This window comes from Aedes aegypti, chromosome 1 (assembly GCF_002204515.2).
Source record: "Aedes aegypti strain LVP_AGWG chromosome 1, AaegL5.0 Primary Assembly, whole genome shotgun sequence".
In the NCBI taxonomy this organism is placed as follows: domain Eukaryota; kingdom Metazoa; phylum Arthropoda; class Insecta; order Diptera; family Culicidae; genus Aedes; species Aedes aegypti.
Window position 1 is genome coordinate 146,200,051 of NC_035107.1, and position 27,114 is coordinate 146,227,164.

The window sequence follows — 27,114 nt, forward strand, 5'->3', positions numbered from 1 at the left end:
GAAAGAGGCTACGACGGGTGCGGGAAAAGACCTCCCACCAGCTATTGGACCGATGAGCGACCGGTAGCAGCGGTGAGGATTCGTAAAAAAGGGATTGGTCCTGGCAGCATCCCTGATTCGGGCAAACGATATGCCTTATGTAGGAAGCTGTTTCTCTCCTCCAAAAAATCGTATCGTATCGTGACGGAGGGGAGATCGACTGATAGCCTGGGTGAGTTGGCTACAAAGTAGCATAATTGTGCCTAATTTATTGATTTTTGTTTCTTTTCAGGATTTAGATTTCTTTCTTGTTGTGTGTTGTTCAGTATGTTGATACGGCCGCAGACGTTGGACTTACCACCTGAGTTTTGGGTGCTCAGGATGCCCAGTTACGGATTTTGTTGCCTACTCAATGGTAGGTCAACGTTTTCACTGGCGTAGACGTGGAACTTACCAGCCATGTTTAAGTGCTTGGGGAGCCCAGTTATGCTTAGGTTATCCGAAAACTCTAAAGTTCCGTCTGTTAGATAAACAGTTTCTGTGTTTAATTTTCGTCAAAAAGTTTGGCATCTTTAAGAAAACAGAAAAGCGTAGCCTCGCTGCTTCTATCGCCCTATAGGATCGTGCGAATGTTTCCCATATCGTACTGCTTTCTCAGGAGTTCCAGAGTGGGACAGGTGTACAAGAAGTGCTCAACAGGGTTATGCAAAAGAAGAGGAACAAGAAGCACGAAGTGCAGGAGCGTAGGGATACCAGGCCAAAGAAAGGTAGGAGGGTAGGTGTTAAGCGCGAAAAGGGTAATGCGATCATCATCAAGACGGAAGAGTCCAAGTACTCGGAAGTCTTGAAGGCGATGCGCAGCGACGCGAAGCTCGCAGATCTAGGAGCCGACGTACGCAGTGTCAGACGCCCTCGTACAGGTGAAATGATCCTCGAGCTTAAGCGCGACAAGGAGCGCAAGGGCGCCGCCTACAAGAGTTTGGCGGAAGAGGTCCTTGGCGAGGGCTCTAACGCAGGCAGTGACTCTGAAGGTGATGAATCTTGAGATCACTGACGCAGAAGAGCTCGTCACGGAACTGCGGCAACAGTGCGAGGTACAGGTGCCCACCGCTGCCGTTCGGCTACGGAAAGGTCCGGCAGGAACTCAGGTGGCCTTAGTACAGCTACCTGTGGCGGATGCTAATAAGTCCGCTAAGGTAGGGAAGATCAAGGTGGGTTGGTCAGTATGCTCATTGACCATACACGAGCAACCGGTGATCTGCTTCAGGTGTAGGGAACCAGGACACAAGTCCTGGGGCTGTAAAGGCCCTGATAGGACCAAGTTGTGTAGACAATGTGGTGCGGAAGGTCATAAGGCACTAGGCTGCAAGAACCCTCCCAAGTGCTTGATTTGTTCCGGGAAGTCCGTGAACAATAAGCATCCAACGGGAGGCTCAAGGTGCCAGACCTTCAAAAGAGCCATAATTGAAAAGTCACAGTGCAGGTAACGCAGCTGAAACTGAACCACTGTGACGCAGCTCAGCAATTGCTGTATCAGGCAATTGCAGAGTGGGGGACGGATATCGCCATCATATCGGACCCATGCCGAGTACCCACTGGCAACGTCAACTGGGTCGTGGATGGATCAGGAAAAATTGCGGCGATATGGACGACGGGTAAATCCCTGTCCAGGAGTTGGTATCTACTACCTACGAGGGCTTCGTTATCGCCAAGGTAAATGGGGTCCTCTTCTGTAGCTGCTATGCGCCTCCGAGTTGGTCGACCGAGCGGTTCACGCAGATGCTGGACTGTATGACGACCGTGCTGACAGGGCGAAGGCCAGTAGTAATAGCGGCTGACTTCGATGCCTGGGCCGTGGAATGGGGAAACCGTATCACCAAGTCCACCCTAGGAATGGGAGACCACCGACGTACTGGTGGACTCAAGCGATTGCGAACCTGCGCCGTGCCTGCCTACGGGCCACGAGGCGTATGCAGCGAGCACGTACTGAGGAGGAGCGTGAAGAACGACGGGTGGTGTTCACTGCTGCCAAAGTCGCGCTGAAGTCCGAGATAAGGGCAAGCAAAAAGGCCTGCTTTGAGGGACTCTGTCAGAGTGCCAATGCAAATCCGTGGGGCGATGTCTACAGGATCGTTATGGCAAAGGCAAGAGGTGCAATGGCTCCTACAGAGCAATCTTCAGAGATTGGAGGAGATCATCGAGTGGCTCTTTCCGCGCCACAACCCTAGCCCTTGGCCTCCTTTCATAGGAGAGCCGGGGATTGGGGCTGGCGATGAGGAGAGGGTAACCGATGAGGAACTTGTAGGGATTGCAAAATCCCTCAGTATGGGGAAGGCACCAGGTCCGGACGGAGTTCCAATCCTGGCCCTCAAAGTCACAATCCAGGCTCCCGGGTTGTTCAGATCTGGCAGGTGTGGTCATCGTTGGCTTTGCCGACGATATTACGCTGGAGGTCTACGGTGAATCGATCGAAGAAGTGAAATTGACTGCAGCCCACTCGATCGCAATTGTGGAGGAGTGGATGAGCTCCAGGAAACTGGAATTGGCTCACCACAAAACTGAGGCGGTTGTTGTCAACAACCGAAAGTCGGTGCAGCAAGCGGTGATCAGTGTAGGCGACTGCACAATCACTTCGAAGCGCTCCGTCAAACACTTGGGGGTGATGATCGACGATAAGCTTACCTTCGGTAGCCACGTCGATTATGCCTGCAAGAGAACCTCCACAGCTATTGTGGCACTGTCCCGGATGATGTCCAATAGCTCTGCGGTGTACGCCAGTAAGCGTAAGCTTCTGGCCAGTGTCGCCTCGTCCATACTGAGGTATGGTGGCCCGGCTTGGGGCACGGCTTTAAGTACCGACAGCTACCGTAGCAAGCTAGAGAGTACTTATAGGCTAATATGCCTGAGGGTTGCGAGCGCGTACCGTACCGTGTCACACGATGCACTCTGCTTCATCACCGGTATGGTGCCTATTGGTATCCTTATCATGGAGGACATAGAGTGCTTCGAAAGGCGCGGCACAAGAGGCATACGCAGGACTGCAAGACTGGTCATACAGGTGCCCTCCGGTCGAAATTGACCCTTACAGCGATTAAGTGGCAGCGGGGAGAACATCTTGGTAGCATTGCTGTAGTGGCGCCGGCCTACTGGGTTGGATACGAGCCTCTGGTTGTTCGGGGCAGGTGGAGGCCCCTTCGTCAGCAATCCCAGCTGGTGCTAACTGATAGGGCCTGAGCCTTCAGTAGGTCAAATTGCGGAGCCCACAGTATCAGTTCTTGATATCTGCGGTGCAGCTGGGCGCGGGCGTTGTGGCTGACCCTGCCCGCCTTCAGCGGACAATGAGAGGTAAGGACCACCTGGGAAGCTGGCAAAGCGCCAGCATGCTACCTTAAGCGTGTCATCGATGTTCGTTGCTGCATGGCTACGCAGCTAACCTTGAGGTAAATGGTCCCCAACCCCACACTCCCGGACCTTGGTCCGGGGTCTGTTGAGCAGATTATCCCCCCATGGCTAAGAAAGACAAAAAAAAACACACACACACACACACACACACACACGGACATGTGCTCAGTTCGTCGAGCTCTATCGATTGGTATATGAGACTTGGCCCTCCGGGCCTCGGATCAAAAGTCGGTTTTTCAAGCGATCTTTATAACTTGTATGAAAAGTAAAAACAAAGTTTCTGATTAATTTTTATATCTTCCCTGCTGAGCATGGATTGAAAGCTTTCGTTTAATGTATTGACAGTAACCAAAGGTTTTTTTGATTTATGTATAAAACATATTTTTCCTTAGGGTACAATTTTGAAAACTTGGATTCTGGTCCAATTTTCAATGAAGATTCAGTACCGTAATCCGGGGTAACATTGATCAGCGGGGCAACATTGATCAGTATGACCCGTCTCGTAAAAAGTTCGAATTATCATTTATTGATGGAACATTTTCAAAGCATGAATGGTGTCACTCTTTCTTACATTCATTATCTTATAAGATTTAAGATTTGTGGAAAAAATAAATTTAGTTCATGCCTAAATTTGCCAACTTTTTGAACCAATGATTTTTATCATTATGGATGACACTACCGAAGATTCATGTCCAGCATGAGTTCTGCAAATAGTAAGAGCAAGGAAAATGTGGTTGTTACTAAATATGACACCGCCGAAAACGATTCAATTGTCAAATCTTTCATAAGTTTATTCAATTGTAGCTTAATTAACGAACTACTATAGGAACGCAGAATTTCCTAAGAAAATTGCCTACCTTTCAGGCGTTTTCCGTAGTTCAAAATGTTTTTCTTTTTGACATAATTCAAAAAATAAATGTTTGGTTTTCATATTTGGCTTCAGGGGTCATGGCTTAGGTAAGTAACGACATTTCCAATATTACCGAACGTTTTTTACATGGGTGATCAATGTTACCCCATATCAGCTTAATCAAAAAATCGCTTTAAACATTTATTTAAACATACTTAAATCTTTTGGAACGCAAAATACAGTATGTAGTCACGAGCGGTGGGTTGTCAGTACAGTAGTTTTTAAAATATAAAACTTACGACATTTGCATTTTCAAATGAAAAATTCAAGAAATATCCCAAAAACTGATCAATGTTACCCCGGATTACGGTATATAGAAATTTAGAAAACTGGATAACTTTCAACAATCCAATTACCCATAGTCCCATGTCAATCATTAGTTTGTAGTATGCAAATAACACTTACTTCAAGCGTAAATAACTTGATTAATTGATCCTTTTTAATTAAAAGCAACAATATCCAAGTTTGATAACATTTTTACACACCTGCATTGTTGACAAGAACGTTTACTCCATTCTTATTCTTGTCACTTCTATTCTCATCGATATTATGAGGATAAATAGATCATTTGACTTACACCCTTTTATTCTGGAAAACGCTGGTTTGCAAGCATGCCTTCTTCAAGATTGTCACAAGTAACACATCTACATCATATTTCGTAATAAAACATTTTTGACTATTTTTAGTTTGTATGATTTTTCATAAGTACTTGATATAATATATTTTATAGTTATTATTTTTTCATTGAAAACATCACATAACTCTAAATGGCAACCCATCAAGGGAGCAAATGAGTCCAACAAATCCAAGAAACACTCACTTACCCAAGCAGTTTCATTTCTATATTTATGATTTCACCATAGACTAGAGGGGCAATCAAAACTCGTTTGCACAATTTGAAGCACTCCTCTGCAGGATAACTAACAAATAACACACAAATTTGTTGTTTTTCTCTAGTAAGTTACACAAATTGATCGGACCACAATACGCAGAATGCAAAATCTTTTGGAAGGAAAATTCGGACTTGACGGACGGATCTGTCAAAGTGCTGCTATATGAGAATGAGGAACCACCCTGTTCGGAAAGCTCGCACATTCAGACAGTGTTGCAAGATTTTTCAATTTTTATATGACTGTGAAGGTAAATAGCGCCAGGTCGACACTATAGGGTGCGTAGAGTATTAAAAATTGTACATGGCAAGGTATAGGAAGTAAAGCTTCAAATACTTCTACTTAAATTTTAAAACTGCCCATAACTGCATGTTTGTCACATTCTACATTTTTGACAATTTTATGTTAATACCGAGAGGAGTCACCAAATGATAAACATTTTCGACCAACTTACTGAAATCTATGAAATTGTTCTAGAAAACTCGGAAAAATACCAAGTTGTTTTGTCACATTGGCAATTGTAACCGCATAACAGTAACACTGAGATTTTACATGAGTCTCGTAATGTACTAGCAATTAAATTTCTATCAGATTTTTTTTTCTGACTATTCACTCAATATTCGATATAAGCTGTACAAAATTTCAGCATCAAATAAGCACGTTTGAGTTCTTGGTAGTTTTTCGAAATTGTAGTTTCTTCCCATACTGCCATGAAATGCACACTTAGTACTCCAATTACTTAATGCCTACTTTTGCCGAATGTTACAAACTTTTGATTATTAGCGTAACTTGAGCTAAAAGCTAGGGGCGTCATCAATTCAATCAAGAAAATCCTTGAACAAGGTGCATACCGTGATGAATCAATACCCGGACGCTTAATGTTCTAATACTAATATCAATATATTTGCGTTAGATTCGATTTTTAACTTGATGAAAATTAAAAATATTCTAGTTAAAATAACGAATATAATATGAAAATAATGATATTTATTAAACATGTCTTGTTTTTTTAATCTGGACATGTGAATCAAAAAGCCGGACACCGTTGAATCGATTTTCGGACATCCGAGCTTTACAGAGTCAAATTCAAATAAAATTAAGAAAATTCAATTTAGATGTTCTGCCCGTAAACGCATGTCAGTCCCATGTTTGCTGGATTTCCTATTCACATGGGACAATTATGTGTTTATGGGCAGTAGGGTGTCTCATTTTTCTCCGACCATCTCGGATTTCGCCTCCCCTTCAATTAACAGTTTCCTTTTTATATTGGAAGACTTCCTGTAAAATTTCAGCTCAATTCATCCAAATCTCAAGCATCACAAAGAGTTATTCGAAATTAGGTATATTTATTGACCGCCCATAAAACTGTATGCGACCAACTTGCATGCAAGAAAATATATTCCTAGTGTGCCATGATTTTTTGAAAGAAAACAACAATCATCCATGTTTGACATCACACATTAGTTTCTCCTGCAGTTGTGTTACTGAATAGCTAATTATTTTCAATTTTTTTCAGGTTTCTTTAAAAGGCAGGGTACAAGAATGATGAGTGATTACCTGGATTTGCCATTTATCTGGATTCGTAATATAATGAACTGTGACGCCGTATGCCGGATGATTAATACTACAGCATGTTATTCGCGAATGAAGTGTACAGTATCATATTTGGATAATTAAACTCAAAAGCAAATAAACTACTATCCGAATAACGATTGGATATTGCATCTGTGTGCAAATTATTGGCCACTAAGTTTGTGCATACGCTCCATCCTGCTCGAACAAAAGGAGCACCTATTCGTTTCCATCATTTGCTTCTATAGACTCCTTTTACCTTTGAGTCGCATGACCGATATAGCCATAAAACAATAATAATTTAAAACAATCACGGTCGAAACCTTCTCCTATGTATATGAAATTTGGCTAATAAGAAAAATGCAGTTCTAACTGGATCATGTGGTGACTGGCGGGAAGAGCACACATGAAAGAGACAAATTCTCTGACTGCGTGTCAATTCTCAATATCAGTCATCGATCGATAGAACCGTTCGGTTGATTGCCGTCAGTATAAGAGCTCATTGAAGCCTCCTGTATTTTGCCTGTGTTGGTAGCAAAGCTCATAGATTTGAGCCAACCCTTTTCCAGTAGAGAAGCTAGGCAAAATACAGGACGCTTCGATGCTTACTGGCTTTAAAATGGCTTGCTCAATTTTCACCACCTAATTAAAAAATTTTAATCTTGTCGCTCCCTTGCGACGCCTATGCACCTATTCGTTTCCATCATTTGCTTCTATAGACTCCCTTTACCTTTGAGTCGTATGACCGATATAGCCATAAAACAATAATAATTTAAAACAATCACGGTCGAAACCTTCTCCTATGTATAATTTTAAGTATTATTACAAGCTGCTAACGATAAACCAGTATTTTATTTTCATTTTATATGAAATTTTCGATAGTCTATCTTACCCCAAAATATCTTTGTACCCGGGGTAAGTGGGACCTATCAAAATAAAAACCAGAAACAAAACTTTTCGCATACGTTTCATACATTTTCCTAAAGAGTAGCACTAAAACATTCAAACAAATGATTTTTATCAAAAAAGATCAATCTCAAATTACGTAATTGCATAAGAGGGAGAGGAAAAGTGTAATTATTCTTTATTTTTTAATTTTTGAAATACGACTTCAAAGTTGAACAAACACAAAAATGAAATTTGAAATGCATCATGAGAACGATCACTTTTCTATTTTATTTGAACTTTATTTGTTATTTTTACCAAATTAAGTAGTGATGGAAAACAATTCCACCCAATTAAGTGGTTTTCTGCCATGCATATAAATAGTAACAAAACATATTTATGATTTATTTTATAATTATTGATTGTTTATGTGCTACATTTTAATTTACAACTTATAAATGGTATATTTTGAACATGTTTAATCCCTCTTTACGCTTTTATTGAGGAATTTTCAGTTAATATTAAATGTGAGGTGACATACTATTAAATAAAGGTTTTCTTCCTAAAACGTTACGTATTTAATGGTTGATTCCTTATGTGCATCAAATATGTACTTAAAATTAAAAATCTATGATTTATTAATCCTTTTATTGTAATGGTTGACTTGCTGATGTTTATTGACGCATGAAACTGGATGTGTCCCACTTGCCCCGTTTAGCGAGGTAACTGCGGCTAATGGCTCATTCTAAAACTTTCTTCCAAGGTTTTCAAAATTTCGAAATAATTCGATCAGTTTCATGCACACACACTCAAATATGTTTTCAAAATGTGATTGTGTTGTTGGATTTGAAAAATATTGGAATATTTTATTAAACAATTTGTTTGAACTATCGTTTTTTTCGTTCCCACTTGCCCCGCGGTACCTTACCTCGATAGGTATTTTTACAATGAAGCATATTGCCGAAGACCGCGAAACAATCCGATGCTTGTGAATTTGCTTTCATTTTCATAAAAAAAACTTTGTTTCTATGATGCTTCGTTCTTGAGTTATGATTTTTCAAAGTAAGTAGTGTCAGGGGAAAACAAAAAAATTCCAACTGAGTTTTCTGGGAAAATAGGCGACCCTGAATTTTTCTCAATTTTTTTTTATTCATATATTGATGAGCCCTGCCTATGGCAAAAGTTCCATGAAAATCTGAGACCCTTCGGCCCACTTTGTACGGAAATAAAAAAAAATCCCCTGGTGTAAACCTTCAAGTGAATAACACGTATGTTTAAAAGTGCTCTTGTACAACATATCATTGATAACTATCGAAAAAAAATCAAATACATGAACACTGGTAAACAAACTCGTCATAGAATTTATAAAATTTCTGAACATGAGGAACTTAATGCCAAAAATTCATTAACAATTTTGAAATAGAGTTGCACAACGAATTACATTTCTTAACAAAGCTGTGGAATAAATCGAGGGAAAGTGTTTGGTTGTAGACAAAATTATGGAGGAAATCGAGAATACATTTTAGAACAAAATCCTGACATTTTTTTTTTGTGGGGACATGATACCACTGCGACCATTAATTTGATCTATCCTGACATAATTCAAACACCAAAACAAACAAAAATAGAAACTCCTGCTAAACTTTTGGCGAAATTTCTGTAAAATTGAGAAGTTAAATAAACAATAACTCCAGAACACAATAGATTATTGACGAATTCGAGACACAACAAATTAGATGGATGTCGTGCATAAAGAATTAGAATGTGATTCCATGCGTATTTCAAATATCTATATTTCAACTGAACATTCCAATGAATTAATTATTGAAAAAAATCATATCACTCAATGAAGACTCGTAACCTCACGTTTTATCTGATCTGCGACCCTGAAAATGACTTATTTTGCAAATTTAGATTACAAAGTAAACAGTAAACGATAGAAATCGCTGAAATTCATGAACAGGTAGATTTGACGTTAGAAAAGTTTTTTGAGAACTTGTGGGGTCTATTTTGTAAATCGAGCGAATTCATGTGACTCGTCTGTAGCCATTGTCGATCAAAGTAAGCATGCATATTTCAGATGTCAACCGTCGACTCCCATAGTAATCCAGTCACATAGAGTGACAACTGTCGATAAACTCGGGTGACAGAGCTGAGTCGAGCGAAAATTGTGGTCGACAGTGACTCCAGTCGAATCGCTTTTGGTCGACTCGACTTAAAAAAATAGGGCCCTGTGAAATAATGGCACAAAAATATCGAGAAACAAAAGAAGTTATTTTAAGAAGTTATTTGAATATTTTTATTGCGGTAAAATATGAAGCTGCCGGTAAAGGGTTTAATTATTATCGTTCAACAATGTTCTAGCATTCATTATAGAAACATGTGTTTTGTATAGAAAGAGTTGACTAAAGTCGTGTAAAAACAGTGTCAAGGGTTAATCGTTAGAAGCATGTATTGTTTATTTGTTCGAATTTCTAATGTAATGTCTGAAATGATTTCCAGCAAAATTAGTACTCGCCTTTGAAGTCCTGGACGAGTTTCTGATAAATCTTTTTTTTTCTTTTTTGTTATTTCCAGCCATCTCTGGCTTATATTCGGGAGGAGTTTTGATGATGTTTTCTTCAGAAATCTGGTTTTGAATATCTTCCATAGTTGTAGATTACTCAGATCAGATATTGGTCCTGGTTTTCGTCAAAATTCTAGAATGTTTTTGCTAGAATGTTCTTCAAATCTTTTCCCAGGAAACTTTTAAATTTTCCGTTGTAAATGTCTACGAAATATTCACTTGAATTCTTCCAGAAAGTTAGCAGGGAGGGCGGGGATGCACCAAACTCGGGCTGAATTTCCCCATAATAAAGAGGCAATAATAATATAGTCCCCATTTTTCTTGAGTCAAGAATCTTGACTTTTTGATTTCAAAACCACACTGTTGTCTTTATAATAACAAATATAGGGGAACTTACGTATTCTCGGCAGTCTAAGCGGATGTCGTGCTTCTTTTGTGATTTTCTCGGACATAAGCTGCCAAATTACGTGATTGTGTGTTTACATTCATGCATTGCTCAATCCTCTATCGATTCACACCGACAGACTTGTTAAAATTTTTCTGGATACGTTTTTACAACGCTGCGAACATCTCTTGTCAGTGTGACTATTGTCGGCAGCCTCAATCTCTTCGGCAGCTTTCCCATAAGCGCTGCAGGCGAATCTGTTCGGCAGCTCCAAATCAGTCGCATTTTGAGGCGTGTTCATTTTAATTGATGACATCTCTGGCAAAATTGTCCCGTCTCGCAAATCTCGTCAGCGGGAAGCTGGCAGAGCAAAGAATCATCTGAATATTTTCATTGGTGTGTTTTGACAGAAAAATACTGTGTATTCGGCGTTTGAAATTTGGTTGCCGATAATAGTCGAATGGTGCCGAAGCCGTGAGTCTCCCTATATTTTTTTCTGTTTGTGTTAGAAAAGCTAACCCAGCCATAAATTTCATTATCATCTGATCACGAAAAAAGTGACTTCAGTGACCATTTTCCTGATAAAAGTGACTTTAGTGACTTTTTGTTGGAAATAGTGACTTTTTAGTGACCAGGTCGAAAAAAGTGACCAAGTCACTAAAAAGTGACTTGCTACCAGCCCTGCTCTATCGACCATACACGCAAAAAAATTGTGCGGTAAAAACTACCATTTTAGGGGGTTAACTTAAGCGCTCGCACCGGCAATTTTCAGCAGACCAGAAATGCGCTTGATTTTACCATAGCTGTGATGTTAAAGTCACCAAAATAGCTTTGGTGAGCGAATTTGACGGATAGCGCCGACAATTTTTGTCGCATAGGATTCATCGAGCGTAGCGCGGTTGTTGCACCATGGCCAGATTCATTTCCCGAGCGCGTGCACGGAAAGAAATAACAATTGTGATTTAAAAAAAAACAGTAGCGGAAAATCAACTGATGATCATTGTCAGCAATGGTAAATCGGTCTGATGTATTCTGCGCAGTTCATATGTATTTTCCACACGTTCTCCTATAATTGTTTTTAATCCACTTCGATACCGTCAATCCGCCCCCAAACTGGATGGCGTACACTCAGCTTAACGCAATTTATAATTAAGTATTGAGTTGTATATATTAGTATATATTAGTTGTGGTGCTAGAGGACATCTTGAAAATTCACTGAGATTCTTTCAGAAACCCTTCTGAAATTATTATATGTAGTTATTTCTTTGATCGCTCTGATTTTTCCAATAACCTCCTTGGGACTTCCAATTGGACTATCCCAGAAACCCATCTTGGGTTATTATGGAAATCCTTTCAGGATTCTGCTGTAAAATTCTGGAATTCTGCCGAAAATGATTTAATGATTGCTTTCCAGTGTAATGGAATCTATTTTAAAAATCTGGGTTCGGGGATTCTCACAAAATTTCTCGGGATTTCTTCTGGAAATCCAATCGAAATTATTATTTAAATTCTGATATTTTCCTCGTAATTCTTCAGTATTTCTTCCGTGAAACTCTTTGAAAGTTCTTCAAAATCCCTTTGAGATTCTTTCCGAAAAATGTCTTAGATTATACCTATTATTCTAGAATACTCTCGGAAAGACGCCTGAGACTATAATCAAAAAAATCTATTATTTCACTTCACTTTCTTCCGTGCAAATTCTTGGGATTCTTTCGGAAATTCCTCTGGAATTCTTTTGTAAATCCCAATGGAATTCTCCCAGAAATCCCTGTGGAATACTTCCGAAAATCCTGCTAAGAATCTTCCAGATGACGGGGATTTTTTTAAATCTTTATTTATGGAAATCATCCGAAAATTCCTCTGTAATTGTTTGTAAATCCTCCTTATATTCTTACAGAAATCCTTCTTATATTCTTACAGATTTATTACTATTGATTTTATTGTTTCTGCCTGAGATAATTTTGTATATCCAGAATTTTTCCGAAAATTCTTCGTGATTCTTTAAAAAAAATTTCTAAGATTTTTTGAGAAAAAAAAAAACTCTGAGATTCTTCTGGAAATTCATAAGGAAGTGTTTTTGATTTTTTTCGTGATTTATCATTGATTTTCCTTGAAAATTTTCTTAAATCCTTGGCAGAATTTTCTGAAAATCCCTCTTGACTTCAAATGGAAATCCTCCAAGAAAACTACCGGACAGCCACTGGGACTTTAAAAAAATACCTATGAGATTCTTTGATTACTGATTTCTTTTTCTGAGCATCTTTTGAAAGTGACTTTTAAATGGTTCTGGAAATTCCATTTGAAATTATTCCGTAAATCTTTCTGGAGCTCTTCTGGACATCGTAATTATTCTGGAAAATATTCATGAAATCGTCTGGATGTCTGTGACTTTTCATTGAATCTTCAGGGGTTCTTGCGAAATAACTTCTGGGATTCTTTTGGATATCACTGTAAAAAAACATTCAAAATCCATTCGAAATTCTCCTGAGATTGTTTCAGGAATTTACGAGAATCCTTAAAATAATTCCTTTAGAAATCTCCCTGATAATATTTTAGTGATTTCTCTGTGGTTCTTCTGTAAATCGACCTGGGATTCTTCCGGAAACCCTCCTTTCATTCCAAAGCAATTTCCAGAAAAATTTTCAGAAGGATATTTTTAAGAATCCTGTATATTTTTCCCTAAGAATCTCAATGTAATTAAACAAAATACCAGAACAATTTACGGTTGAATCCCACAAAAACTTCCGGTGGAATTCTTGAATGCTTATCATTCAAGCAGAATTCCAGTCGTATTTCCGGATGAATTTCGGCAGGTTTTACGGAATTCAAGGAAATTCCAGTAAAATTTCTGGAAGAATATTTGAAAGATGTTTTGAAGTCCTCCAGCAGGATAACAGAAAGAAATCTGGGGGTATTGTAGAAGAATTTCCGAAAGAATCCTAGAGAGATAGTCGAAATAATAACAGTTTTCTTGAAAAATTCAGGAAACTCCCAGAGTCTAGAGGTAATTCGGGAAGAATTTCTGCAAGAATCCTTAACAGAAGCATTTGAAGGATCCTCAGAAAGATTTTCGAAAGTATCCCAGAATGCTTCCCGAAAGAATGCTAGAAAGATATCTGGAATATTTCCTACAGGATTTTTGGAAGAGTCCCAGACAAATTTCAAGAATATGGACGTAAAAATCTCAGTGGCATTTCTAGAATAATTTCAGAAAGATTTTCGGAAGCATCCTCGAAAGTATTCTAAAGGGATTCCAAAAGCATCTCAGGTGATTTCCGGAAGAATACCAGAGGTATTCTCATAATAATCCCAGAAGTATTTCCGGAAAAAGGCCAGAGTTATTTTCGGAGGAATTCTCGACGAATTTGTAGTAGAGTCGTAGTACATTTTTTGGCAAAATGCTCTTAAAATATCCAGAAGAATAGCATCAGGATTTTTGTTAGAATCTTCCATTGAATTTCCGAAAGAATCTTCGAAAATTTCGATTCGAATTTGATTTCCAGGATTTCAAAAGTAATCCTTAAGGAGATAAACGCAAACTCACATACAGATTTATGCAAATATTCCAATAAAATGTCCAGAAGAATCACAAAGGATATCCGAAAGAATCTCAGATATAGTACCGGAATGCTAACGATTTTTTTAGATGAGTCCAAAAGCGATATCTGGAAGTATTCTGTGATTTCCAGAAGAACTTAGAGAAAAATCAGAAATAATCTCAAGATTTCCAGAACAATCCCAGAGAGGTTTTGAAGGATTCATAAGTGATTTAAGGAAGAATCCCAGGAGGGAAATTCCATAGAATTCTGGAGTAATTTCTGGACCAATGTCTTTTTATATGCTGTATCAATATTTACAAGTAATTATAATAAACAAGTATTTATGGAACAGTAACAATTTTAATTTATCGCCATAATTGAACCACAATTTTAATTAGAATGTGCATCCACCACATCATCCCTCTCAGAAGGATTGTGATTCTCAATATTTTTTTTTTGCGGTGATTCAGAATTGTAATCACATACTAGTTTAATTGTATGTGGTGTCATTCAATATTTAAAATAAGATTCGTTAAGCCGACCATGTTGATCCTTCGACATGAACCAACGAGCATTGCTTGAAATAATGAGATTTTTTCGATTACTTTGATTACTGATTTCTTTTTCTGAGAATCTTCTAAAAGTAACTTTCAAATGATTCCGAAAATCCCGTTTGAAATTATTCCATGAATCTTTCTACAGTTCATCTGGATATCGCAATTATTCTGGAAAATATTCATGAAATCTTCTGGATCGTGGCCGAGCGGTTAGTGTCGTCAGGCAGTGACCGTATCGTGTCATGGGGTGTGGGTTCGATTCCCGCTTCAGCCATTGAAATTTTTCGTCAGAAATGTTTCGTGGCTGTGCCACTGGAGCATGCTTGTCCGTTGTCTAGTGTTAAGTAACAGTCTGTGCAGCTAAATGGCTGAAGACGGTGTCCGTGTCCGTGTCTTTTTTTTTAATATCCTTTAAATCTTTCAGGGATTCTGGCGAAATAACTTCTGGGATTTATTTGAATATCACTGTAATTTGGATTTAGAATTCTCATGGGATTATTTCAGATATTAATGAAAATCCTTCATACAGAAGTGATGTTTCTGTGAATCGCCTTGGAATTCTTCTGGAAATCCTTCTATAATCCCAAAACAATTCTCAGAAAATTTTTCAGAAGGATATTTTTAAGAATCTCAATGGAATTTCTGAAAAATACCAGAACGATTTACGGTTGAATCTCACGAAAACTTCCGGTGGAATTCTTGAATGATATCCGGAAGAATGACAGTCGTATTTTTGGATGAATCTTAGCAGGTTTTACAGCACAATCCCAGCAAAATTTATTGAAAAATTTAGAATAGAAAGATATCCGAAAAAAACTCCAACAGGATTTTTGTAAGAGTCCCAGGAGTATTTCAAAGATATTGGCGTAAAAATCTCAGTGGAATTTCTTGAAGAATTTCAGAAAAATTTCCGAAAGCATCTCAAATCATTTTCGGAAGAATACCAGAGGCATTCTCATAAGAATACCAGAAGTATTTCCGGAAAAAAATCTAGAGTTATTTTCGGAGGAATTCTCGAAGAATTTCTAGTAAAGTCGTACATTTTTTTTATAAAATCCTCTTTAAATATCCAAATGAATTGCATCAGGATTTATGGTAAAATCTTCCATAGTATTTCGAAAACAATTTTCAAGAATTTCATAGAATTTAATTTCCTGGATTTCAAAAGTAATCCTAAATCACATACAGAGTTCTGCAAAAAAATCCAAAAAGATGTCCAGAATAATCGCAATGGGATATCCGGAAGAATCTCAGAAGTAATACCGGAATGGTAAGGTTTTTTTTTGGATGAATATCAAAGCGATATCTGGAAGAAAATTCGGAAATAATCTCAAGATTTTCAGAACAATCCCAGCGAGGATTTGAAGGATTCATGAGTGATTTAAGGAAGAATCCCGGGAGACGCTGCCAAAGAATTCTAGAGTAATTTCTGGAACAATTTTTTTTTCATATGATTTATATATAAAAATACTCTGATTCAAATATATGTCTTGTGTAGCATTAAGTTTCACTGCAGACACAGCTCGTAACATCAATAATAAATTTAATTTATAAATCTTTTGAGCACATCCAAATTGAATAACAGTTCAAAGAGTAAAATACCATTCTCATGAGTTTTTGAGGATCATATGGTCGGTGTTTACACAGACCAGACTAGATGAATTTTGGAGCTCTAAGGATACGTAAAGAACTCCATCAATTTTAAATCTTCCATGTTATTTTGATACAAATGTATCATCAAATAGATAAGTTTCATTATTACAGTAAATATCTATACTATTTTGATGTTTCACATGTTTGGGGTACATTTTTCTTACTCGATTAAAAAAAAACACTTGATTCAGTCTGTCTGAACACTGACCATATCTATGTTTGCTATTTGATATTTAAATACTTGAATTGTGCTGTATCAATATTTACAGGTAATTATAATAAGTAAGTATGTATAGAACAATAACAATTTTAATTTATCCCCATAATTGAACGACAATATTAATTAGAATGAGCCTCCACCACATCATCCCTCTCAGGAGAATTTTGATTTCCAATATTTATTTTTGCGGTGGTTCAGAATTGAAAATATCAAAAGTCTATTGTAATCACATCCTTTTTGTTCAACTGCATGTGGTGTTATTCGATATTTAAAATAAGATTCGTTAAGCCGAACATGTTGATCCTTTCACAAGAACCAACAACGAGCATTGCTTATGTTAAGAGATTTTATCGTAATGCACAACCAGCCTAAACGTTCTTCCCCTTTTGTTTATGTACTTATTATAATTTCAAATTATTTTAATTAAATTAGTTGTGTTGTCTACTATTGTACACGGCAACATGTTTCAAAATAAGTGGAGCTGCTTCTAAAACAAACTTTAACATCGATCAACCAAACCATAGAATATCCAATAGCGGAAAAATAATAATAATAACCGATCATTGCAAATCGAGCCGAACTGGCGCTCTTTCCGTGCGCACGCGCTTTCTGCAGAGCTGTCAAACAGACTTTTGTGCCTTCCTTCTTTTGCTCTCCTTCAACTCAACAACTCAGCACATGTCTGTAGTCGAAATCAGATTGTTGTAATTTTGTTCTGTCAAATGTACCAGTAATGCGGTGGGGTGTACCGTAAACATAGTAAATTGGTCTGAATTTCCATGGTAGTTTTAAGAATGGGCGTAGTCAGCTAAAATAGTTATTATTACCACAGAAATTTTTCCCGTGTACTATCGGTTATGTACGATGTGAAGCATAGTAGATTAGTAGTGGTCGAGCGACCGGTGGTGAAGCCGTGTTGATCGGTGTCAAGCTGATGTTTGCAGTGTGATAGCAATGGTTTTATAACTGCGAGTTCGAAAAGCTTCGAAACTGAGCTCAGAGTTTTGATGCCACGATAATCATCTACGTCACGTTTTCTCCCTTTCTTATGCACTGGAAACATGTTTGCTACTTTCCAGCATGAAGGAAAGGTTCCGGTGGAAAGTGATAGGCGAAATAGACTGTGCAGCGGAGTAAGCAGACTGTCGATATGGTTCTCTACTGACGGAATTCCATCTGGTCCAGGGTTATACGACGACTTGAGTTGCAATGCGGCCCTGGAAATGGCATTGTCGTCAACATCGAAATTGTCGAGCGTTTAGAGGAGCATTGTTGGCTGCTAGGATGACTTGTTCATTACTTATTCGAACGTCGCTGGATACGCTGGCAAATAACTGGTATATCTCCTGTAGGCACGATGCGGTTCTACAATTCCATTCCATCGAGGATGGAAGACCAGAACAGACAGAAAAAAAGTCTGCCTTCTTACATTCCGCCTTTTTGTAATTCTACCTATTGGTTTTTGACCCCTCGGGGTAAAATTTACATTGGAGGTATTTTCTGCACAAACCACATTGACATTTAAACTCACAGAATTGATCATCGTTATTTTAACCTAAATTTAAACCTTTAATATGCTTCTCTGCTTAAAATCAAGTTTCTGAAAATTTGTAAAACATCAAATTAGAGATGGTCGGGTCTCGGGTTTTCAAACCCGAAACCCGCCCCGAACCCAAACCCGACGGGTTCGGGTTTTAAAATTTAAACATTTTCGGGTTCGGGTCGGGTTTGAAGGCTACAAAATTATCGGGTACGGGTCGGGTTCAGGCTTGAAAAAAGTCGGGTTTATTCGGGTTTGGGTCGGGTTTGGTGAAAATTGTGAACAGAGTAGCAACCTGAAAGCTTACCTATGCATCAGAAATGATGAATTTATCATCTTTACAAACTCGGGTTCGATTCGGGTTTTTCTTTGAATTTTTTTTCGGGTTTCGGGTCGGGTTCGGGTTCGAATCCGGGTTTGCTTTTCAATTTTTGTCTCGGGTTCGGGTCGGGTCCGGGTTTGAAGAAATAAAATAAGTCGGGTACGGGTCGGGTTCGGGTTTGAAAAATATGAAACCCGAACATCTCTACATCAAATATATCAAATTATAATTAGTATAGGTTAAAGTAGTGTTCAAAGGATTTTATTTGATCCTAACCCGATTCACAATCTTTTTTACTTTGGGCCATAGTACCAAACAATGCTACATGGATACTAAATGAAAGATTTGTGGCGGTCTCACTTCCCTGTTGGCTTGCTTTTCTCAATCAGTGAACGTTTTGAACAGAATAATGGTTCATACTACCGAAAATTATACTTCAGGACGAGCTGTGCTCTTATCAACCGAAGAAATGTCATTGTGCCCATGGATCGAAATCTGTTTGATACTTGAGACATTGAATCCTTATAGCTTGGTGCTTAGGAAAATGAGCTCATTCGAGAAAACTACAGAAATAACTGTAGCTTTTTTATTACTAAACAACCGAATTCAATTTTAGCTAAACTTACATTTTTTATTATATTTTTTTTTCTTAAAAATCGCAATAATTGAAGTTTTTAAAAGAGATAAATGAACGACCCCTCACGATTTTTTTACAAGAATAAGTCTTTGCGTATTAACTTCATGAACAACAATCTGAATAGTTCCCCAAACTAAAAGATAAAATTGGCAACATTGAAAAGAGCTTTAAATAAATTGTAACACTTCTCAACCTTTCCGCCGGCCGGTACATAATTCGAACATAGATTGTTATTTAGCCCTAACAAATTTTGTTCGGGACACACCAGACCAAGCTTTTATTTTGTAGCGCAACACGTGATGTAGCATCGTGTCTGCGACAGTTTTCCTTACGCAAATTTGATGCAACGATACACCTCAATATTGGAAACGACATTATCTTCGATAGCGTTTTTGCTATTTAAACCAGAAACTGGACTCTGGATGAAAAAGTATACCAAATTACCTCATAATTATTTTTTCTTCTTTCTTGCATTACGCCCACGTTGGATCACATCCTGTTTGTCAGCTCCATGTTGTATGATCATTTCCAAAGTTGATCTTTTATGTATATTTTTATCGTGTGGCTATTACAAAGAATATCCTTATTTTGATTTTTGTATAGCAAAATAGATTACAAGGCAAAAGGGGTCTAAAAATCATAAAAACGAGACCACGTGGTTGCTGAACAACCCTTATATACCCCAAAAACTTAAACTAACAGGTATTTGAAACAATTCAAAATTGTTTGAATGAGAAATCAACAATAGCTGAAATTGATCACACATTTCAGTGTCTTTTTAGATAGATTAGACAAACCGTGTTTGATTATTATTATAAACAATGTATTTATAGGAATCTACAGTGAAGGATAAAACTTTAAGACCACTTCACTCAAAATCTTCAAAATTATTATACTGCTCCTATAATTCTCATAACTGCTATAGAAATCCTATAAAACATGGGACTAATGTGCGAATAGGAGCAGTATAGTTTTAGCACACTTTGAGCAAATTAATTATGAGTTTAAAATTCATTCTGTCCTATTCAATTTTAAGAATAAAGCATTTGCAGAATTGTAAAAAGAGTTAGCAGGACATATAAACAAGTGCGTGAAAAATGCGCGACAAAAATATAAGACCAGTATATGAAGAACATTGTGTGTACTACCAAAAACTATGATATCCAAAAAAATAATAATTAAAATTTAAGTTTTTCCATATAACGGTTGACTCGCCCTACAATATACTTAATTATATACTTATCAGTTCTAATATTCACTCACCTTGCAATCCATTCAGTTCGACCACATTCCTCTTATCGACAAAATGCGTTCTGTCTGGCTGAAGAAGCAGAATCTTCTTCCCATTGAGGGTCAGCGTGTTCAAAACCTTTGAACGAGACGCAGATTCGGCCGAGTCAAACTTGGCGACAAAAACGTTCGTGGTCAAAAGTCGGTGAGTAACTTGCTGCAGCTTTACAATCGACGCAAACCCGCAGAAGAACTTGTTGATTTCCTCCTCCGTTACATCGCGGGGACAGTTCCCGATGAGCACTGAAAATTAGAGAAAGAGTTAGGTAAGCAATGGAAGAAATACGTAAGCTGACCATAACGTAATAAAAAAAAACGGGATAAATGAAGACAAATGGAACATTTTTGTAAAAGCCCATAATATATTTTTTTAATTGTAACAAATTCACGGACCACAAAGCGCTAACACTTCGTCTTTGCCTCCCCCAGCTAGGACACGAGCCGGCCGTGGTTTATGGTCATTTCGACCGCATCTGCTCACCGACGAAATCGTTGCCGAGTTCCAAACACAGTGGCAATATTGGAACCGGCAACGTGGAAATTACGGCTCGTGGATCGAGGGGTGGGTCTCGTATGCTAAGCCCAGAATTAAATGACGAAACCATGACGCGCATCAGCGTCTATACGCGGAGTACTACCAGCTTCCCGAAATACTACCCACCATCAACCGTTTAAAGGGCAAAATTTTGGCGCTTCAACGCAACTGTTCGCCCATGTTTATGCGGAATTGTGGCGGGAGAACCCGTCTCGATATTTCAATTGAATAAGGATACATTTCACCACTGGACAATCGCAGATGTTTTTACAAGTGCGGAAACGTTAATAAAAGTACGCAATTGCATCAAATCGGGTAGGTGTCAAACAAACAAACATGCTTGTTCGAAGAGCAAATTATATGCATTGCATATAAGTTATAGTCGACGATTCCGTTCTTCGATAAGTCTTAGGGTAGGTGTACCAGTTATGGCCATAGTGGTTCCAAATCGATACGCACTTGATCCGCCCACCTAGCTCGCTGCGCTCCAAGCCTTCATGTACCAACCGGAACCGACGCGAACACCATCTTTGCAGGGTTGCTGTCCGGCATTCTTGCAACATGCCCTGCCCACTATATCCTTCCAGCTTTTGCCACCTTCTGGATACTGGGTTCGCCGTAGAGTTGGGCGAGCTCGTGGTTCATCCTTCGCCGCCACACACCGTTTTCCTGCACACCGCCAAAGATCGTCCTAAGCACCCGACGTTCGAAGACTCCAAGTGCTTGCAAGTTCTCCTCGCGCATCGTCCACGTTTCATGCCCGTAGAGGACTACCGGCCTTATGAGCGTTTTGTACATGATACATTTGGTGCGGGTGTGAAATCTTTTTTGACCGCAGCTTCTTGTGGAGGCCATAGTAGGCCCGACTTCCACTGATGATGCGGCTCCGTATTTCACGGCTAACGTTATTGTCAGCCGTCAGCAAGGATCCAAGGTAGACGAACTCGTCGACCACCTTGAACGTATCCCCGTCTATCGTAACACTGCTCCCTAAGCACGCTCGGCCCCACCAGCTAACATGTATTTTGTCTTGGCCGCATTCACCACCAGTCCAACCTTTGCTTTGTACAAGTTTGCCACCTTTTCAAATGTTCGGCCGACAATGTCCATATCATCCGCGAAACAAACAAATTGACTGGATCTCGTAAAAATCGTATCTCGGATGTTGAGCCCGACTCTCCGCATAACACCTTGTAGCGCAATATTGAACAACAGACACGTAAGTCCATCACCTTGTTGTAGTCCCCGGCGGGATCCAAACGAAATGTTCGCCTTAAACTTTCACACACTTTTGCACACCTTCCATCGTCGCTCTTATCAGTCTCGTGAGCTTCCCGGGAAAGTTGTTCTCGTCCATGATTTTTCATAGCTCTACGCGGTCGATACTATCGTATGCCGCCTTAAAATCGATGAAAAGGTGATGCGTTGGGACTGGGTATTCACGACATTTTTGGAGGATTTGCCGTACAGTAAAGATCTGATCCTTTGTCGATCGGCCGCAACGAAGCCGGCTTGATAACTTCCCACGAACTCGTTTACGACAGGTGACAGACGACGGAAGAGATGATCTGGGATAATACTTGGTAGGCCGTATTTAGAATGGTGATCGCTCGGAAATTCTCACAATCTAACTTATCGCCTTTCTTGTAGATGGGGCATATCACCCCTTCCTTCCACTCCTCCGGTAGCTGTTATGTTTCCCAGATTGTGCCTATCAGCCAGTGCAGACAAATGGCCAGCCACTCCGGGTCCATCTTTATGAGTTCAGCTCCGATACCATCCTTACCAGCAACTTTATTGTTCTTGAGCTGGTGAATGGCATCATTAACCTCCCTCTGGCTGGCTGGCTGGTTTCCATCCTCCGCAGTACCGACGAAGGCATTACCTCCGTTGTCCCGTCCTTCATTGCCTGTGCTTTCAGCACCATTCAGGTGCTCGTCGAAGTGCTGTTTCCACCTTTCGATCACCTCACGCTCGTTCGTCAAAATGCTCCCATCCTTATTCCTGCACATCTCGGCTCGCGGCACGAAGCCGTTGCGGGATGCGTTGATCTTCTGATAAAACGTGCGTGTTTCTTGAGACCGGCACAGCTGTTCCATCTCCACTCCTCCAGGCGGCGTTTTTTCTCCCGAAAAAGGCGGGTCTGCGGTTGCCGTTTCCGTTTATATCGCTCCACGTTCTGCCGGGTCCCTTGCTGCAGCATGACCGCCCGAGCGATGTTCTTCTTCTCCAGAATCTGCCTACATTCTTCGTCGAACCAATCGTTCCGTCGACTCCGTCCCATGTACCCGACGTTGCTCTCAGCTGCATTGTTGATGGCTGCCTTCACTGTTCTCCAGCAGTCCTCAAGAGGGGCTTCATTCAGCTCACCCTCTTCCGGTAATGCAGCCTCGAGGTACTGCGCGTATACCGCTGCGACATCCGGTTGCTTAAGCCGCTCTAGGTCGTACCGGAGCGGCCTTCGATACCTTACGTTGCCGTTTTCGTTCGTCAGCCGGTGGGAGCTGAACATTCCAATCGTCGGTTTGAACTCCTCCTCCTGCCCAGCCTGAGCGTTCAAATCTCCTATGATGATCTTGACGATGTTGGGCAGCAGTCGTACTCGCGTTCGAGCTGCGCGTAAAAAGCGTCTTTATCATCTTTAGTGTTTCCGGAGTGAGGGCTGTGCACGTTTATTATGCTGAAGTTGAAGAGCCGGCCTTTGAGCCTCAACTTGCACATTCTCTCATTGATCGGCCACCACCCGATCACGCGCCACTGCATATCACCCATCACTATAAAAGCTGTTCCCAGCTCGTGTGTGTTGCCGCAGCTTTGGTAGATGGTATGGTTATCTCTAAACGTTCGCACCATTGATCCCTTCCAACACACTTCGATCAACGCTATGATGCCGAATACACGGTCATTTAGCACGTCGGCGAGTATGTGTGTGTTCCCGATGAAGTTGAGAGATTCACAGTTCCACGTACCGAGCTTCCAAACGCTAGTCCTTTTACGTCGTTGTGGTCTTCGCCGATTGTCCCGGTTCGCATTCTCTCGTTGATTATTTGTAACTTGTTTTTTTTTACGGTTGGCTTGCAGGGTCATGATCATGACACCAACCCCCTAGATTTCCGGAGGACCATTCCCCCTGAATGTTCGGAGGACCATAGTGCGCAGTTTAGCTAAGAGTCTTTCTCTGGCACTCGGACGATGATCAGCCGCCCCTGACATGGGGAACAGACGCTGTTGTGAGCCGCTCCTAACATGAAGTACAGACGCTCCAGGTTTACTGAAGCAAAAGCTAAAGCAAACCCTCCTTCCCTGTCAGCATACGACCAAAGTTCCCACCGGGGGTTGGTTACCCGATCTTCCCTAAGGTTACTCGTACCCCGGCCATTACAACGAGGAGGTAGGGATAGGAGTTGCTGGGCAAGAGGCTAAGGACCACACAAAGGGGTCTATTTTATTCCTGCAGGTACACGAGGTACCAATGGTACGCCATGCCCAGCCAACTAAGCTGAGAAGCTGGCTCTGTCCCAGTGGGGACGTTAATGCCGAAAAGAAGATGTGACCTACAAGTTTAAAAATAAAAATCCTTATCAAATAAATCAAGCGTGTGCTAGAATAAGGGCGTAAGTCGCATGATCGATTTCTCTTCATCGATCCTCTCTTCTGTTAATAAAGGTGACAAGATGCGGATTTGTCAGCATTTGTTCACCTCAGGAAGCAAGATTACATCGGTGCCTAGCGCACTGAAGTGAAAAAGTGCTGATAAACCCGCATCTTGTCACCATTATTCACAGTAGAGAGGATCGATGAAGAGAAATCGATCATGCGACTTACGCCCTTATTCTAGCACACGCTTGAAATGTGTGAACCTTGATTCAGAAAATGGCGTTAACATTCTTACAGTTCGTGAATTTAATCATTCAATTGCAAAGGTAAACTTTGGAAACCAGTATAATACGCCTAAATGTAGGCGATTCCCCTTGACATTACAGGTTTTCCGACAATAACGATTTTATGATTAACTAATTATTCTTGTTATGCTGTAAATTTTCAAAAACAAGCTCAATAGTTAACTTTTAAGCTTACAAAACTATTCATACTCTCATAGTTTGCATATAAACTTAGCACCAGCGGATTGTTTAGTACTGACTATTCCAACAGCATTGCTTACAGCCAAAAAATAACTAAATATTTCTGAAACTAACGTTATAAAAAATAAAATTGTTTAAAATTATCATTACACATTTATAAACTATAAAAGATGGAATGTTTGTGATGCAAACAGTAAATTCAGCATCCTTGGCAAGAATTGCTATTACATATATGTACCGATCTGAACAAATTCGCTCCAGTGGTCATTTTGTCCCCGGATTATGGTATGCTTTATGATACTAAACGCAAGAAATTCTAAACGGAAACTAAATTTTCGGTTTGTGAGAAAAGACTCAGTGTAGGGGGAGATCCCCCAGTACCGACCCTTAAGCCACTTAATTCATAACTCAAAAATTATTGGTTTTATGTGATCTTGTTACCCATTTATGATTAATATTATCATTTTTGTAGCGTACAAAAATAAATTTGAAGATATAAATATGAATTTTGACATTACATTTTGATGATGTATTCTAGTACCAAATCGTCCAATCACAAGAGGTAACTTTCAATACCGGACACAATCTGGAAATGGCACAATTTCTGTAAATTTGTACATCATCGAATGTTTTTTTACTCCAGGAATTTGCAGAATTGAAAAATGTACTCTTTCCGGTTAGAGCAAATGTGGTATAATAGTTTTCTCAGTGTGTACCCATGTTTGAAAATATGGGACAGTTTTTAATTTTCATCAATGTGATCTCATCCCCAATGAAGCGCTGTCTATATTTGAAGTGTAATTTACATTCATATTCAATCTAAGACATGTGATTTATATTAAGTCAATTGAAATAAGCAGTATTAAAACTGTACTGTCAAGTTAAAAATGATTCTGTCCCGGCACTTAAATTTTCATTCAACAGACGAGACCATCAAGTTTAAAAAGGTACGCAAGGTCAGCCTGAAAGGTACTAGAAGTTGTAAATTTCACCCACCTGTGTCCTCGGTTGTAGTCTCGGCTAAATGGGTTTTAATTTCCTGAATCAAGAGTTCAAAACCGCTCGCCAAAGGTTCGCTTTTGGAGCATGCTGAAAGCAGAAATAAGAATAATATAACAGATAACAGATATATAAGCAGAAATAAGAATATATAACAAATTATTGCATTCCTTATAAAAATCTTACCGCTGGTGCCCGCTTCCGGGCTAAGTACGGTTTGTTTCGTCATGGCATCTGCTGCTATCTGAAATTGCACAAAAGTAAACAAAAGGACGAATCAATCAAACACGCATTGTTTCTTCGAAAACAAAAGAACCCACTTACCACTAGGGGATGATTTCATACTTGGGATGTTCCGGCAGGCTCGGTGCACAGTTTAAACCGTTTAACAGTGTAATTTTATAATTTTAAGGAACTTTTTTCGGCAAAATGCGTAAATGTGCGTCGCTTCGCGCTTGATGAAAATTTACGAAGGTAAATAAACAGATCGACACACGCGCAATGCACCTGTCAAATGTATCGAATGTTGCGAGTGACGAAGTGCAGTGATGCCATCTTGTCGATCACGCTCACAAATACACTGAGCCAAAAATTGCGCACTATATTCATGCGAGACCGCATTGTGAATGGGTTTACCTGCTTTGCTCTTGTTCACAGTTGATCAGCAGAAGTTTTCTCGTTTTATTTTGTATGGGGAATGGCATCTAACTTCAAATATCTTGTGAATGAATGCTTTAAGCCTGATTCGCTGCTGACAAGTAATTTCTTGGCCTATCTTGATGCATGGAAAATTTCTGCAAGGAATCGATCAAGGAAGCGCTTTTTTCTGATCGCAGTACGCAGTTGAAAAGAGATGTCAGTTCAAACGGGAGTCGCTGTACAAAAATTCTGCAAGGAATCGACGAGAAATTTCTTTACCGATTCCTGTTCAGCAGCAAATCAGACTTTAATCGAAAAAAATATTTGGTAGGCGTGATAGCCATCATCATCACGCACAATCGGTACCAAATAAATATTTTTTAGAAAATAGTTCCCAATTTTGAGAAATGTTAGATGTTAGATGCATTTCGCCATACAAATATGTTTCGCGTTATCTTCTAGCGATTATTTGTACACTCAAAGAAATCCACTTGTCAATGCTACGTGAAAGA

The 27,114-nt window shown here is 39.5% G+C and overlaps 1 protein-coding gene across 3 annotated transcripts in view; it reads right to left on the reverse strand.

Moving 5' to 3' along the window:
- The window catches only part of LOC110677960 (serine/arginine repetitive matrix protein 2-like), a 44,335-nt gene extending 17,880 nt beyond the window's left edge, over positions 1–26,455 (reverse strand). For 2 of the 3 annotated variants that reach the window (XM_021850108.1, XM_021850102.1), the window contains exons 1-4: positions 26,288–26,455; positions 26,150–26,207; positions 25,961–26,053; positions 20,321–20,590 (exon numbers count right to left, since the gene is read on the reverse strand). In XM_021850108.1, coding sequence (XP_021705800.1) covers positions 20,321–20,590; positions 25,961–26,053; positions 26,150–26,192 — 406 coding nt within the window. In that variant the 5' untranslated portion in view covers positions 26,193–26,207; positions 26,288–26,455. Of the gene's footprint in view, positions 1–5,115; positions 5,331–20,320; positions 20,591–25,960; positions 26,054–26,149; positions 26,208–26,287 lie in introns of those variants that run through there. The other variant, XM_021850116.1, reaches the window with a different exon arrangement.
- Positions 26,456–27,114: the final 659 nt, after the last annotated feature.